Raw genomic sequence first — 17,653 nt, forward strand, 5'->3', positions numbered from 1 at the left:
TGTGGTCTGTACTGCTGGACTAGGTGAGAACATTTAATAGTTCTTCTTTTGAGGCCAGACTTCAGTCCATCTCTTAGACTTTTCAATTTCTAAAGTCCTATTTCTGTACATCTTTACACATTTTCCTATAAAGCCTTGGGATTCAATGTCCCTGCCCCTTTACCAGTTTAATAATCTCCTTAAAAAGAGTATACGGTCTAGGAATAAGCAGACCTGACTTTTGCTAATAGTATTAATGTCTCTCTTCAGGGGGATCTCAGCTGTAGCTTTGAAACTTGCATGTTATATTTCATCTGAGGTCACATGGAGTGCTTTTTGTGAATTGAATTTGGGAAAACACGTATATAATCAAGCTCTGCACTTTGCTCTGTTGCACTTCTGTCAAATGCTCTAGAGTGTGTGCAGGAAACCAAGAATCCTCTACTTGTAGATGAGGAAAAATAATCTCAACAAGTTATTTGCCAGGCCCTCTGGGAATGGCAATAATTTGTCTATACTCAGTTTGAGCTGACTTTGGGATCCCAAAATACTTATGGAAAAATATTAAAACTTTGGCTGCAGTGAAAAATTCCTTTTGTATCTGAGCATATTGCTACCCTTTTTTTTATTTTTTTTATTATTTTTTTTTCTGCTCTAGTGGTCTCCAGAGTGAAAGAACTCACAAATGTCTGAAAAAAGTCTGTGAAAAGCCTTGTTTATCATAGTGTCCTAGACTGCAAAATTGGTTACAGTTTGCTGTGATTAACAATTCAGTATATATTTGCTAGATCCGAACCAGGTCCAGAGAGAGCAGCACTGTTTTCATTTTCTCAGCCCCATAGATGTTGGTGTGGGTAGCTTGTATTACACAAGACAGACCATCTGGTTTTCATGTGGGCTAACCTGTATTTAAGTCTGTAATATTGCTCTCTTACCTGAAACCAGAGCTCTCCAGATCAAACTTTGATACCTGGAATGTCAAATTCCATCTCCATCATAACTTTCAGGTTTCAGAAGTTATATTAAACACAAATACCCTTTCATAGTTAATTAATTCAAGAAATTATCATAGCTCCTTTTGGTTTGTTGGAAGAACATATTTATGGTGTCACTTGATGACCTTCTCTCATTGTTTCTTTTATTATTTATGGTGCATGGAATCTACTTAATTTTATTTGTGTGGTCTATTAATTCAGTTGCTTTCATTATACACAGTGGTGCTTGGAGATTTTATGTTCGTATAGAGTTTTTGCCTTTGGTGAAAATCTTCTGTGTCATGAAAAAAAAAAGTTACCTTTTCTACAAACTCAAACAAAGAAAAAACTCCACTCAGGAGGGATAGAAGACACATCTTTCTTGGAAGGGATGTTGAGAGTACAAGAATGAGGGATCAAAGGCAGGAACATTTCTAGAAACCATCTAATCAATCTAAAAAGAGTCCCTAAAAATCACCTTGACTGCTTATGTTTTGTTTCCCTCAGTACAGACCCCTCTTAGAGCCTGATGCTACATAAAGAAGAATGGTGCATTGTTTCAGGCACTTCTGTCTCTTGCTGAAAAACATTTCTAGTTTATATGGCTAGTTTCTTTGAGTCTATTCACAAGGAAAAGGTTTTGTTTTTTCTAATCTCAGGGGAATAGTTCTCTTGGGATAGACCAATGAGCAATGTGTCTTATTCCTTTTCATTCTGACCTTTTTTTTAAAATCTCTGCCTTAAGGTGAGAGGAACTTTCCTAAGGGCTGAACTGTCAGTTTTTTTCTGTGCTCTGAACACTTCCTCCATTCCCTGGAAGATATTCATATATCCTCCTTTCTTGTTTTGGATTTCTTGCTTTTCCAGTGACTTGGCATCATTAAGAGCCGGAATCAAACAAAAAGGAGCATTTTTCCTTGAAGCAAATGCAATCTGTAGCTTTTCTCAAATTGATGTCCTTGCAGATTTGATTAACCCTCCTAAGAGAATGTGTGAGTTCCTCTCTAAAATGCCCCCAGCCACCATTACTTAGCTTATTCTGTTTTGTTTTTGTTTTTGCTAACAGTACTATCTTGGCATCCTGTTGGCTTGTGCACCAGAATCCGACCTAAAATTAATACATCTCAGTTCCTCTCAGGCAGATAGCCCATTCATCTTCTCCTGCAGTGTAACGCACTGTTTCTTTGAAGAATTTTTCTGAGTTGTTAATGATTCTGTCATGGGTTTTGATGCAGCACATGCTCTGCTGGGGCATGTGAAATTATGTAGGTCTTTGCCATTATTGCATTTCTTTCCAAACATTGGCCAGATTTTGGTTCAACATATAGTACTCTGTGCCACCTCACGTACTACTTCCTGTGTGGACTTTGACATTTAGTTCTGTGTGTATTCCTGGCCCCAAGCATCCTTTCTTGAAATATTAGCAGATTTTTTTCTACTCTCTGTGGAATCAAAGCACTGCTTGCCTTCCATAAATTTCACCGTAGCGTGAATTTCACTTGGCAGATTCTGATTGTTTTGTCTGGGGTGAATTCTGGGTCTCCTGTAGTTTCTCTGCCAGAGCTTTGTTCCCACTTGTGTTTTGGTCTCCTCCTCCCTTGGTGGATTCAGTCCCACCTACACACCTTGGAACTGACAGTGCTTGGGCTGCATTAGATCATGAGCAAATTCTTCTCTTCTTCTTGTCCTCTGCATTTAAAAACTTAGCATTCATCTTTCATTTCCATGCAGAGTGAAGCATTCCTCAGATTCCTTTAATAGAGTTTCAAATTTGGCTGGAGTTAACTAAAAACACATCAAGCACTTCAAAAGTGGTTACTGTGAGAAATAAAGCTGTTGTCTGTCTGCCTCCCTTTCTGCCAGCTCCATGCTTGCTGACACAAGGTGAAGTTTGCGTCATCCACATTTCAAGAGCGTGTCACTATGGGTAAGGCATTTTCCTCCCTTTCAATTCATGCCCCTAAGAGTATTTTTAGGTTTGGGAGTTATTTTTCTTTGTTGTTATAATCCTGTAATCATAGAGAGTTCAGTAATTAAAGCAGGGGAACATGTCCTGAATTCTTTTAAAACGTGTGTCCATTTTCTGACCAGCACGTGGTCAGAATACATTTGCAGAATACTGTCCCAGGCACAAGGACCCACTTAAAGCAAAATTCTCCACATGACTGAAATGATTGTTCATAGCAGCAGGACCATTTTGCTGGACTAGGGTCTGCCCCTGCTATTCTTGAGCAGTGATCGTACTGGGGTAGTTACAGCAATACACAGCCTGTAGTGGATCTGAGCCAATCTGTGTCACCTCCAGAATCCTAAGGCCTGAAAATGATTCTGAGAATCAAGTACACAGAACCCTATTGCTGCATCAGGGACATGCAGTCCTCATTTTGCAATTTTTGTGCAGCCATCCTAGGTACTGGCAGACACCAATGCTAACCTCATTTTGCACCTTTTACCTCCCTTTCAACTATTGCCACACCTACTGGCTCTCTTCCTTTTCCACCAAAACACTTCAGCTTATGCATGCTAACTTCAAGGGATTTGGTGCCTGAGCAAAATAGCATTTGGTTTTCCATAAGGGTTCAAGTTATTGCAGAAGAGAATCATCAGCTTCCCTAGAGAGCTTAAGCTTCATGCCTAAAATATAGTGGCAGAGAAAGAAAATTGTTTCTCAACATTATCTGAGAGTATTGCATTCTAGCACATTCTTAATATTATTCCCCATAGGAAAATACTGAAGCCGCAAAGACTGAGAAGGGTTTATGAGTATGCAAACCATTACAGCTCCTCTGTGGCTCATCTTTATTGTCTTCATCTTTATACATCAATACTTTTGTTTTATTTTCTTTAATGAAAAGAGGGTTTAGCAAGAGCTGGAAGATTGTTTGGTACAATAAATCCCCAGTTCTTGTTGTTTTCACACAAGTCATCAAATTAAAATATGATGTTAACCATATGTAACTGGGCTGGTGCCAGGACTGGCCTCTGAAGTTGCAAAACATTTTGGGACTCTTTGCCCATGAGGCATCACTGCTTCCAGACTGTCTCAGTATTCTCCAGGAAAACTGCTACTTTTTTAAGGATCTCAGTATGCGTTTATATGAGCTCAGTGTGTGTTTATATGAGCAAGAGAAAAGCATTATAGGAAGAGTGAAGAAAATGAAAAAAGAAAGGGAAGTGAAAGAAATGATCATAAAGAACCATAAAGGGCTCAAAAATATGAAGGCTGCATATAAGACTGTGGTAGAGAGAAAAAAAAAAAGTAGCAAAAATAGGCAAAATAGAGATAATTTAAAAATTAGAAAAGTATACCATGGGGAAAGAACAAGCACACATGAGACTTCTCTAACTTTTATAGGAATGCAAATTTAATTTTTGTATTTCAGCCATTAATGATGCTCCATCTTCCATGCAAATTTAATCTCTGAAATCTGTGTTACTGGTTTTGTTTTTGTTTTTTATTGTTTGATATCGTGGCATCTCACAGATATGTAAAAGAGGATCTTACCATGCTCAACATTGAACAAGCCTATGTGATATTCCACATGATCTCCAAACATTTATTTCTGTACATATATATTATAGAGAGGGTTTGAGGTAACTCTCTCCAGTTGCTTGACAGTGGCAAATCTTGGGGAAATAGTTTTCAGGCTGAACAGAGTTACAAAATTTCACATTCTAACAGAGTATGAGGTCTGACGAGAAATTTAATTCTAATGACCTTTTCTGACTGAAATGAAAGCTGCATGGGCAGAGTGAACTCTGGCATTAAATGGTGAGACCTCTCCACAATATTTAAGTTAACCAATTTTTGTGATGGAATTCCTTGTAAAAGTTCCAGTAGTAATAAAAGCAACTATAAAATAAGGTTGTCAGTTTACAAGATACTCTGTGAAATAACATAAAATGGCCTTTGTCAGGATGACCATACCCATTAGAAAGATGAGAAAGTGAAACAATTTGTCAAATATGCAGGGATTATCATCCCATTTTGCATACATCATTAAAAATGCATAGTTGTTAAATTGGTAAATGTTCTGATATGACTTGAATAGACTGATATATGTGGATAAAGGGTTTTGTTGTTGTTGTTAGTTTTTTTTATGTTAGTCTGCAGGTCCTGAGCACAGTAATCACAATGTTTATTGTGCCTCTTCTTTTGTAGGTCCTTTGTGGAGTCAATAACCTTCAGAAAACAAGCCACAGTGGCTAGGATAGACTTCTGTTCTGAGGCATCATTCAGAAGAACTTGTTTCTTTTTACTGATGACAGAGTAAATCGTGGATTATTAGAAGAGAAGACAGAACTTAAAAATTGTGAATAACTGCCTCAGTCTAATCTTTCAATTTAAATGTAGTCTTGTCTTTGGTTGTACGTTTTTTGTGAATGCAAGTCTTTTCAATTTTAAAAGTATTTTTCTCTTCTAGACACCTGTAGGCAAGATAGCTTTGGTGAGATAGCAAGGTGAGAAAAATTCAGTCCTGAAATCCACCTCCAACTTCCAGAGCTGATAAGCGATTTTATTTATTCATTATTTATGTTGTTCTTTTGCCTGAGTCATTCTGTTTCTCCTACACGTCCACCACAAGTTATGATCACCTTTTATTTTTTCCCAGGACTTGCTAGTATTTCAATTCACTTTATTTTGGGATATTACAACTAATACAGCCTAGCAAATAGATTACAGAACATGTTGTAAGATCTTTCCAGTCAATGGATGTTTTCTCTTACACTGAACCCCCCAATGTTGAGGTTCAGAAGGACAAGAACATGGGGAATTGCACAAACTGCAACATCTCCAAAGTAGGTGGTGCCACTTTATCTGCTAGAAAACCATTTTCCTGCCACATGATATACATGCAGCATTCTTGTTGCATGCATTTATTAAGTTTCTGCAAAAATTCAGACTCCGTTGCAATAAAACATGGCTGATTTATATACAGAAGAAGCTGGGAGCAGAGACAAATAAAGAGGTCAAACCAGAACTTGCATTTGCAGTATTTTTAGAGAAGAGGAATTACAGTCTATTGTAAAATGGACAAATGTCTCAGTAACTTTGTATAAGCCAACAATCACTTACCACACAGGTTAAAATAGTTTTTCTGCACAATTGCCCAGCAGAGCTAACAAAGCTGAATCTGCAGTCCTGAGAGTCAGAGGAGGAAATAAAATCCCTGTCTATTAAAAAGATACAGCAGTATATGGAAGATACAAAGAGATGTTAAATGAAGGTCTGTGCCACTCAATGTACATTTTTAGTGATATATTTTTAAATCCAGTTAAATTATAAGAGCAGAATTTTCCTAATCCAGTAATAAAGGACTCTGGTACAGAGTAGAGTACAGAAATGCCATTTAACCATTTGTTACTGTAAAGATTTTCTTTCTTGAGTAAATGTTTTTAAAAAATGAAGTCAGTGGAATTGTGCCTCACAAGAGGAGGGGAAAAACCATTAATAAACGTCCACAGAAGATTTTCAAGGCTCTACAACAAAGGCTGCAGCCACTGCCTTAAGAACTATGGAAGCAATAAAGTAGGTGAAAAAGTGAGTTTTGCTGCCATGCAAGTATAACTGGGGGAAGTAGAATCCTTTACATTACAACATTTATATATTCCTGTTGGCTTTACCCTACTGGCTATGCAACTGGTTGCTACTGGTTGATGTGGGACAAGTTCAGTGTAGCTTTAGGGTAGAAAGGAGTGGCTGTCTAGGTTCTCCAGGTATCATCTTTGGTCTAGGGGGAAGTTAACATGTTTTGTTTATGTTGTCCACAAGACTGGTGCTGAAGGCTCCCAAAGTGCCCTATTAAGATGACTATATCATTCCTCTGCATGGGGAACTAACTCAAAATGAGATCTGGCCCTTGATTCCTCTGTGTGAGAAATGCTTTCTGCACCAGAAGATTCTGCTTCCAGAACAGATCCTGAACAGGCTGCGGCATGGGGAATCTGGCTGGCCATGGTTGTAACTGCAACTTCTAATCAAATGTTTTACACAGCTTGGGTGAATCAGCAAATAATATCAAAAATCAATATTGTGCCACTTCTTACAGCTGCAAGCATGGTAAAAATGTTTATTAAGTTTTCAGTAGTTCTAACTGGGAAGAAAGGAGCTTTTTACATCCAAAATACCAAATAGTTGGTATCCACCGTAGAGAGATTTCTACTATTACATTCTTGGATCAGAATTAGAGGTAATTGTAGCACTGTTCAATGATAAAAAACAGCTGACAGGGGTGTTTCAATTCTAGTCATGGATGATAAACAGCTTGGAGGTGAAATGCTGCAGCTGCTGAATGATAGAGATTGCTATCAGGGTTAAAGAGGAAGCCTGTGTTTTGCAGGATCAAGAAAGATTAGCCATGTTTTGAATATGGGATTATGAAGTAATTAAATAAATGAAGACACATTTCTGACAACTATTACAAGTAAGAATGCGATTACTCAGTTTACACACAATGCTTCTGTAATTTATCATTCAGGTCTTTGACTGGCAAGCGTATTAACCTGCTTCATACTAAGTGAAGTCAACTGTACTGAACTGTGTACTCAATTTGGCCTGCTGTGCTAACAAGTGTGATTTACAGGAGTGAACTAACTGCTGATATAAATATATAAAAGGTAGAACTTGTACAAATTTGGTGGGAAACAGTGTTCTGCTGCTGTCTACTAGCCTGGGTCAATGGAGGATTAAATTGATCTGACGTCCAGTGGGATCAAGAAAGTAGTAATGAGTGTATCTACATAAAACTGGTAAGCATGGATATAGTCCCTTGCACATAAAAATCCTCAAGTATTTATCAGATAGGGTGGTTTGGTTTGGCAGAGCTCAAATGCAGCAATGTCTTAACTTCATGAGTCAAATGGAGCTGTATATAGCTGAATGGCAATAGATTGCTGTAAAGCTCACTGGGGAAATTTCTTAACCATAAGATTTAAGATGGTGCAAGAGCTTTAATGTCTGTGCAGAGAAGACAAATTCTCTGTTGTTAAAAGCCTTACAGTAAAGACCATACAGGAGGAAAACAAACAAACAAACAAACAAAAAAACTTTACGGTACTCTGTTAATCTAATTAAGAATGGAGAAAGCTTAAGTTCACCCTTCCAGGAGGAAGTTATATAAACCTTATCTGTCACTGAAACTAACCGAACGATATTGGAGTGAAACCCTGGACAACCTTGAGAAGAATGGTATAGTCCAATGTAGAAAGGAAGGTGGAGCAAGGTGCTTAGATATGGATTTACATCCAAATCTGCAGGGCTTTGCTTTGGATTTCTTCTATTTGTTATTTTTATTGGGTTATATTTTGCCCTCCTGCAGGCATATAGCTTTCATTAGATTCTATGTGCATCAAGGGGAGAATGCAAGATGGGATGCTTATATGGGTATATGCTTGTTCTCTACTGTTAAAATTAATAAACCCTCATTGGTTGTTTTTTTTCAGTCCCAGTGGCTTTTGTTGTGGTTATGTGGTATTTAGGAACTGTATTTAAAATCAGACCTAGGAACAGACCTGTATACTGAGTTCAGTGCACAGATGCAACAGCAAAATATTAATAACCTTGACCCTCTCTTGTGTTCCTAAAGAAACCCCTAATTCAACTGTTTGAAAAAGTGGAATTAACCCTGTTTTCAGCTTCCTGGGAGAGAAAAGATGATATTTACAAGACAGCTTAAATAACTTCCCTATTTCCTACCCCTCAAAATGTTCAAATTAAGAGTAGGAAGAGTGCCTTCCTCACAGGTTTTGGGGATGGATTATGGCAATGACCGATGGCTTGGGCAGTGCAAGGTCTACCTTCACTACCCGTTGTATGGGGGCAAAAACATCTTCACAGTGTGGGGCGAGCTGACACAGGGAGGGGGAGCTCTTTGCCAAAACGAATTATGAAGTCTGGGATGACTTTCATGCCTTTGAAATGTCATTACTTCCAGATATTATGAAACCATTGACTCTAAATAGTCATGTACTACCCAGGGCTTATTACAGCTGGTGTTTGCAGGGCTTTTGTTTGTTTATAAAGGGCGGCTTTATGGCTCTGGAACACATCGGGGTGCATCAGGAGTGAGACTTCACTGTCAGTCTCTGTGATGGTGCTACCCCCAGCATCCCCACGGATGCCTTCCCAGTTGCCTCCTCACGACCCGAAGCAGATCAGCAGAATTTCCAGGCCCCGTGTAACGCCCCTGCGGCTCACTCATGGGGCCTGCTCCCCACTCTCCGCAGAGCGAGCAACCCTGCTTCTTTGCTGACACATTTGCTTTGCCAGGAGGGAGCCAGGAGGGGATTTTGTATCCCTTCCCCATCCGTGAAGAGGTTTGGGGAGTGATCCTGGACCAAGAGGTCGATACAGGGAGTGAGACGGTGACGGTCAGTGACGGGAGGCGCCTCGCCCTGCCCGTTACCTCAGCAGCATCCCGCCGCCAGAAGATGTCGCCAGACCTCGGCTCCTGGCTCGCGCAGAGCCCGCAACCGCTCGCTCTCACACACACACGCACATAGACACGCATACACACAGCCGCACACGCCCGGAGCTGCTGACGGAGCCTAGCGGGGGCTCGCCGGCTCTCTCCGACCCGCTGTCCGAGCAGCGGCAGCCGCGCAAAGGAGAGGAGGCAGCGGCGCCCGCCCTGCTCGGAGCCGCGGCTGGCGGCACTGCCCGGAGGTAGGGGCTTCGTCTCAGCCCTGGCACCCAAACTTCGCGGAGCCAGCGCTGGCTGCTCCCGCGGGAGGCTTTGCTGGGGTGTCATAAAGCTTTATTTTCCCCTGGCTGGTGTCTCTGCCCGGCCGCGGGTGAGCTGTTTTGTTTTTATTGCCGTCGCTCCCCGCCCCGCACGGCTGGGCGGGCAGGGTGGGTCTCAGCGGAGCTGGTGGCTCCGCAGGCAGAAGTTGGCGAGGGGCGTGAGGGGAGAAAAGGCCGAACTTGGGTGCCCTCAAACTTCCCCGCTCGAGGAATCCTCTCCTTGCAGATGTCGGGGGTGCTGGTCCTCGCTGCCTGGTGCTTCCTGCAAGTGGAGAGCCGGCATCCCGAGGTCATCACGAGTAGCAGCAGCCGTGGCAATTTCCTGGACAACGACAAATGGCTGAGCACCGTTTCGCAGTATGATAAAGACAAGTACTGGAACAAATTCAGGGATGTAAGTACTTCTCCGTTTGCTGTATGCTTCGTGTTTGTTTGGTTTGACGCCAGCATCTTTTCAGTGGGTGGCTGCTGGATTTTAGGAGATGTGGGTGGAAGAGAGATGCAGCTCGGGCTCGCGGTTGCTGCGTGTGTTAAGGATGTTCGGAGTGGTTTGGAAGCTGGACAGACAGTCCTGGCATTTTCGATTACCCCATTGATCAGGACAATTTTGGCTCGATATCAGTCTTGCTGAAAGCGTAATGGTCTTCGGCATTCCTTTGGGGAGGAACTTTGAGAGAAGTTTCTGTGCCTGCTGCTGAAGAGGCTAGTTAATGTAAATAATGATATTGCATGTTTAAGAAAGGTATATTTACCAGTTTGAGCCACCAGGTGGTAAACACTGAAGCATTTTTTCGCCTACAGATTTGGTGGAAAACATTTTATTGTCAATTCTGCTCATGGATATTTTGACAGTGGTATAGGTTTGGAGGAAGCGACGCTTTGACTTTTTTTTTTTTTTTTTTTCCAGCCTAGAAAATAGGGGTAACTTCAAGATGTGTTATGACATGTATCTGATGTATCTGTACAAAACAAATCACTTTCCTAAGATTAAGCTTTGAATTTCCCTAGATTGAATACAGTTGGGCATGGCAAGTCAATGACTAGTGAAAGGCAAACACAACGTTTATGGTAAATGTAACGGTTCTGGAGCTCCTTTTGCTTCTGCTGTCTGTATGTTGAAAAATCTTTCTTGGAGTATACACAGAAAGGCCTGCTTCAGTGTTTCTAAGGCTGGATAAGGGAAACATTCCTGTTAATGATGATCAGGAGCACACTGAGGTTAAGTATTCGTGATTGCATGGGATTTGTGCACTCTGACTGCATTGTGACTATAGGAAAGGGACGAGTACGTAGTTGGCTAGCAGTTCTGCTGGTACTGTTCTGTAAGTTTGTTGTGTGTGTTTTATGTATTAATTTATTCTCATTTAAGTAGCTCAGGTGTTTTATAAAATCTGAAAATGGTAAATTGAATGAACAACTGGCAAATTCAACCAAAATGTTTTTAATTAGGGACAGAATTCTAGCAGATGACTCTCTACATCTTTCAACAGCCTCTTTCCAAATAGAGATTTTGTATTAAATTGTACTCCTTGAGCTTAAAGTTTTTATTTCATTTTATGCATTTTTTTTAAAGTCTTTGCAACTTGTCATCCCCTTTCCCATCTCACAAGTGCAATTTTCAGAGGCATGATTCCTCTTTCTGGGGAAGATATTCATTAATATTATCTCTTTCATGTTCTAAGGTTTCACAATTGAAAATGCTTTTTTAGAATTTCTGAAAATGCTAACAAAATCTGTATAGCCTCAGAACTCTCTTCCGTAGGAAGAACCATTTTATGGAAAAAAAATCTTAACAAGTCCTCTGTCAAGCAGAAATAAATAGTATAAAGTTTGTGCAAAGTTTAGATATTTTTCTTCTCAGCTATTTTAATGGTTCTATTTAATTACATCTAAACCAGTGTGTTACAACTGTGTGTGATTGTCCATGAAATATTTTATGTGGCAAATTAATAGAGACTGCTGATCTTCTACCAAGCTTTTTCAAAGAAAAAAATATAAAAAGTTTGTATAAGCAATTAAACTCTTAATAATGTATTTTCAACCAAAGTGATTTCAGTGCATCAGTGTCTTCTGTGAGAGGTTCCGTTCACACACATGAAGACATGCATAAGTACAGTTTCTGCCACTATAGTGTAGGAACGACAGCACATTTCTTGTGTGTGGAGATGTCTTGCTTTGTAGCTGTGTCGTCCGGGGATGAATTGTTAAAATATTTTTGTAAAACTGCTTAGTGAGATGACGCACAGCAGTATTAGCTGCTATGTGTGGAATAGATTAGCATTTCATTTATGATTGTTGAATTTACAGGGAAACTATTTTCCCATCTTCCATTCATTCCCAAACTGTAACTATACATCGTTACTGGATGAAATTCTCAGTGTGGGATCTGTACAAGAGGCTGGAGTATAGAAGTGGTGTTTCAGTTAATACTTTATTGTATTGGATATGACACTACAGCTGCTACAGAGCAAAGGGCCTAGGCCGTACCCTACAAATCAGCAGAAGTAATTTTGCAGTAAAAATCATAATTACCTTTAGTAGCTTTCAGAATTTGATGTCATGTGATATAAATAAAGTTGCACAAATATTTACATAATTGTGTCCATATGCACAGTAGAAGAAACACTGCACATATGGAGCTGAGATTTAATTGTTGTGGCTGTGGTCACTTTAAACTATTTGTTGCACGTATGTGCATGCAACACAAACATATGACAGATTTACAGGCATATATGTATGCACAGTGCTGCACCACCACCTCGTTTCTTTACATATGGGTTATAACTGAATATAAAATTTTAAATTGAGATTCCCTCATCTTTTTCACTTATTCTTTTCAAAATCAATTGGTTGGTCAAGCTTATTGAGCTATGGTCCAATATGGCCTGATTTGAGAAGACAAGTATTGATTGTTTTCTCAAGTATGACCCGTATTTCTTTTGGGTAAAGACAGCGTGGTAGTTGCCCCTAATGGTCCAGCAGTCATTACTCTTCAGTGAAAAGACAGCACAGAAGTACACCTCATTTGAACTCAACATTATAAACACATAATCAGGCTAAATTTTTAAGTTTGACTGAATTTTATAATGTGAAATGATGCCCTGTCAACATTTTCAAAAGGCCTCAAGATCTGGTAAAAACAAGACTTTACAACACAATCTTTTGATGTGGTTTGAGCACAATTTGTGCAATATTTAAGGGCTTCATTTTTAAGACCAAGCAAAGCCTGCTAATGAGTAGTAAGACCAGTCTGACTGGTGTGTTGTGAAGCACATGCTCTTGAAAATCTTGCATATGGTCTATTCGTCCAGTATCAATAATGGTGTAATGTCTTATGTATTGATGTGCTTTAAATATGATCTGAACATGATGTTCCTGTCTGTCTTCTGCCCCTTTTTCCTAGTCTGTCATGGGCATCTTATGTGGCCGGTGACAAAATCTTCTCTCCGTCTTAAGTGCCATTCTATAGCTGGGGATAAGAGTGTTTCTCTCCCTCATGACTTTGTGTTGAACCATACAAAAGAAAGAACAGCACTCAGCATTTGTGATTATATGGAATTTTATTCACCTAATTCATACACTTAATGTGGTTTGAATGCTTACATAAGTATTAAACTAGACCTAGTCAGTTACTTAAGTATCTGAAAAATAAAAACTCAGTCAATATTCTTACTAGAAAAAGAAAACAGTAAGCAAGCTGCAGCCTGTAGGAAGGAACTGCAGATATTTGTACACACTTGAGGCTTGGAAAAGAAGACTTTAGGAATATGAGAGGTAAATTAGACCTTTTGATATTATGAAAACAAATGTTAAGACCTCGATCTTTCGATCAAATCTGTTGAGAGAGATTCTTTGGCTTAAGAGGAGCTTGAGTGCAAATTCAGTACCTGAATGTGAAGTGAATTCTTATGAGTCTTAGAAAGCATTTATTTTGTGAATAGCCATACACATTACTCTAACAGGTCACACTGCAGCATCTCATTCCATTCATAGAGGCTTGGCACAGAAGGCACAGAATGAGTCCTCTTACAGTAAGGCCTGTCTTAACCAAATTATATGAACACACTAATACTATTACTTCTACTTGGACTTATGTCTATTACATTATTAATGCTTACATTAAAAAAAGGCAATAAGTTCAACTAGCTATGGATTAAACTGCAAGAAGGGGAAAAAAATAAATGAACTTAAAGGATCAAATATAAACCATATAAGGACTTTCTATAAAGTTGCAAGCTAAGAATCTCAGCATGACCTGGTTTTGGTGCATGTTTATGCATGGCAGATTGCCAGGCTATGTTCTTCATTAACTAAACTGTTTCTCTAAACTTTATTACTTGCAGAGTTTCAATTCACTTCAGGTTATCATGTTAGTAGACCCATCCGTGATATACTTTGAGACTATGCATGCCTAGGAAATGAGACATGAAATCTGTGCATATAAAATTTCACAAGCTTATAGTAAATAAGTTGTTGAATGTAACTATGAGAAGCATTAACATTTATATATAAGTAGATTAGATTATATACTATGTTTCCCAGGTTGGCACAGACCACCAGCCCCTAATATGATTCACTGAAGAGACAGTTTTGTCAGTTGTTCATGTACATCAGCTCTCTGAGCCTATTGAGTTCACCCTTACCCTAAGCAGAAATGCTGCGTTAGGTGGTAAAGCAAATACAGGCTGAGGGAGTTGTACTGTTCCAGCATTGCCACTGATGGACGTTGTGCTGACCTCTTCATGCTTCTGCACCTGCTTTTCCTCATGTTGCACTTTTCTTCTCTGGTTTGTTTAGCCCAAAATTAAGAGTGTGGTAATGAAATTTGATAGCAGAGAGTTGGAAAACATGACCAATATGGAGAAGGGTTGGAATACCAAGCGGGCAGAACTGGAAGACCTTGAGAACTCAAGTAATTGAAATGAAATGAAATTTAAAAGTACAAAGTAGAAGGTCATGGAACTGAGAGCTAAAATGAATTTATTCTGGGTCCTGGCAGCTTAGCTTGAAATAGATGAGAGAGAAAACCTGTGTACATTTATTGATTTTGCAGAGTTATTCTAAGTAACAGAAGTAATGCTACTCTAAAGAGAACAAATATATTGTTGAAATGCATAAGATGAAAGATTTCTGGTTCTATTGAAGAAAGAAAATTGTACGAAGCATATTTAACTAGGAATATTGAGAGCATAGTAATTGACTTTACTTGCACAAAGCTCATTTTAAAAGAGTAGATTTGCTACAGAAAGTTTATTGAGAGAGGGTTACATGAAGTTGACATAAAGAAAGGAGCAGAATATAGCCAACAAAAATAATTTTATTCCTGACTTTAGGACAAAGAGTATTAATCTACTCATAGTTAGGTTTTTAAAAGTTATCTTTTAAAAGTTCAGTTTTAAAATTGAGCTTGTATGTTAACAAAAAAGAGTATGGTGCAGTTAACATAAAACATAAAAGAACCTAGATTCTGTGATATTTTTTTTAAGAGGCCCTGGATTTTTATTTCATGTATCTGTTCAATAAGATTAAATCCCCATGCAGATGGCTGTCTTGCTTCGTGTCCACATTTATTTTGTCTGGTGGATCTTAATCTCAGATACCCAAATAATGCAAGTATCCCCAGATCCCCTGGCATTTTTGTGCTAACATGGCTGGAATACAAATATGATTGCAAAGTACAGCTGAGATGTACCTGCCAAAGCTGTGTGAAGTTTAAAAGAGTAGCAGAACATGAGACCAAATTTGTCCAAATGTAATTCACAATCAGCTTCTTAAAACCAGAAGAGACATGATTACTAAAAATGCCGTTTTCAAACTTGACACTTTCCTTCAGCAGTGGACAAGGGGAAAAATAATGGCATTTATGTCAGAATAATTAACTTGGAAGGTATAGAGAGCACGCTTTTTATGTTTAACTGACATGTATGCAGCTTGTCTAGGAATGACCTAAGACTCTAAAGCTAAACAGGTCAGTAGAAAACTATTGTGTTAGTTTCTGTATTATATGTTTCAAGTCCTAAATTGAACAGTAACCTCGCAGAAATCTTTTATAGACTGCAGTCACTAATAATATCCCCAATAAGGAATTCTGTAGATCTGAAGTTTTCACTAATGTGTTTTACAGTTCTTTAGAGTAACCATTCTTGGATTCTACTACTTTGTCTTCCCCGCCTCCCGAACTCTTAAATTTTACAGGTTTTCTTTTCCATAGGGTCTGTCTTTATTATAATTTTTTAAACTGTAGTTTTGTCAGATTTCTGGGAACGGAGTCTTCTGTTATATTTCTGGACACAGATTCTATGTTTTAAGAGTTGGAGTGGGAGCTATAGGAAATATAATGATGTGAAGAGCATGCTGCACCTTCGTAAGTACAGAAAGAAAGGTGTTTTTTTGTTTGTTTGCTTTTTGTAAGATAAATCTTTTGCTTCTTGTTACATGTGAAGTTAAAATTGAATTTTAAAAATTTGGAAAAGCCAATTTGGAGGAATCACAATGCTAGTGCCTCATATATGCAAAATTTCAGCAAATCAAAACCTGTTACATAGCCATGGGATAATACTTCCCACAACTTGTGAGTTAGTACTTTTATCTGTCTTCTGTACTTACAGTGTTAACCAAGAGGATAGACATATGTAATTTAATCTAGTCCCTTTTAATAGTGTGCATGGGTTTTGTGGATAAAATACAAGACTACCTTAATATGGGGTGGTGCTAGTGAGCTAATTTTACAAGAGGCAGTACATCGTGAGGGAAATGTAGGTGAAATACTACATTTGGGGTATGAAAACTCTTTTTTTCTTTTTGATAACATTTGTTTATTCAAAGACTGTTTAATTATTTCTTTCCCTGTATAATCAAAAAAGAGAAATTCATCCGAAAGATCTTTAGTGAAGTTCTGTTGATGCTGATGACCAAGTTCTCAAGGACTTCAGTGAGGCCTGAGTTTGTCATATTCCTCATTTTCCTGTTCTCTTAGACAAAGAAAGACTGTACATGAAAGGCTAGTTAGTTTAAATGGTTATTTTCGTCTTTTGGAGGACACTATGTAGTTGGAAAAGGCTGAAAGATCAGGTTTTTGGCCAGCATAAGTAGTAGCTCCTTCCTGGAAGAATCAAACTATCTGAAAATTGAACATGTTCAGTCTGCAGAAAACACATTTGGTAGATTCCAACCAAAACAAGGAAGTGGAGTTGACACAGCCAAGTTAAAGTAACGCCACTGTCTTCAATGTGAATTTCTGTACTTCCAACACTTTGTTGCAGCTCTGTGTGGGGCCTTATTGCTGCTATGTTACCAAGCTTTAAATAGTCTGTCATCAGGTAGATTAACGCCAGCAGTTATCATTGGTGGATTTGCTGTCGCAGGTTGACAACTAAAATTGAATTACATATTTGGACTGAACATCTAATGCCTAACGAGTTTCAAGGCTAAGTTATGATTCAAAATTCAGTTTACAGATAAGTAATTGCTAAACTACTGAATAGAGGTTTTGGCAGGAAGTAGATTGGTCTTTATCTGTCACTTCTATAGCTTGGTTTGTAATCCAGAGTAACAGAAAATCATTCTCATTAAATGGATACAAGGGGGCTTCAATTAATTCTGTGATCTTGGCTGTCCTCTTAATGAACTTAGTGTCATAAATCCACTTCACTGATTGCTTTCTCCTGGGCAGATAGAAAAATACCTGATTAAAAATTGCAGTTAAAATAACTATCTCAGACTGGTTTTCAAGAAAGGTTTCAATATATCATGGCATACAGTTCAATTCTGGCCAACACTGGAATTGATGGAGGCAGTAATATTTGTCTGTCTATGCAAGTTATTTTGAAACTGTCTAATCAGGAAATTCAGCTGTATGTGTATACAATTTAATCTGAAATTTCACAGCATACCTCGTGGATAGTTTTTATGTGCTTTTTAGGTTGGAGAGCTGACTTCAGCTTTCTTTCCTTGAGTT

General features: G+C 38.7%; 2 protein-coding genes across 6 annotated transcripts in view; both read left to right on the plus strand.

Annotated features, from left to right (window-relative positions):
* LOC310881294 (uncharacterized protein) overlaps positions 1 to 8,363 on the plus strand; it is an 89,286-nt gene extending 80,923 nt beyond the window's left edge. For all 5 annotated transcript variants that reach the window (XR_014572298.1, XR_014572299.1, XR_014572300.1 and 2 more), the window contains one exon: positions 5,116 to 8,363. Coding sequence is in view for 1 of the 5 variants with exons in the window: in XM_083798448.1 (XP_083654574.1) it covers positions 5,116 to 5,135 (20 nt within the window). In the remaining 4 variants the exon portion in view is untranslated. The remainder of the gene's footprint in view (positions 1 to 5,115) is intronic.
* Positions 8,364 to 9,381: 1,018 nt separating this feature from the next.
* Positions 9,382 to 17,653, plus strand: part of SPOCK1 (SPARC (osteonectin), cwcv and kazal like domains proteoglycan 1) — a 290,148-nt gene continuing 281,876 nt past the window's right edge. The window contains exons 1-2 of the mRNA XM_083798320.1: positions 9,382 to 9,618; positions 9,923 to 10,090. Of these exons, the coding sequence (XP_083654446.1) occupies positions 9,923 to 10,090 (168 nt within the window). The 5' untranslated portion in view covers positions 9,382 to 9,618. The remainder of the gene's footprint in view (positions 9,619 to 9,922; positions 10,091 to 17,653) is intronic.

This window comes from Anser anser, assembly GCF_964211835.1.
Source record: "Anser anser genome assembly, chromosome: 14".
Lineage (NCBI taxonomy): Eukaryota > Metazoa > Chordata > Aves > Anseriformes > Anatidae > Anser > Anser anser.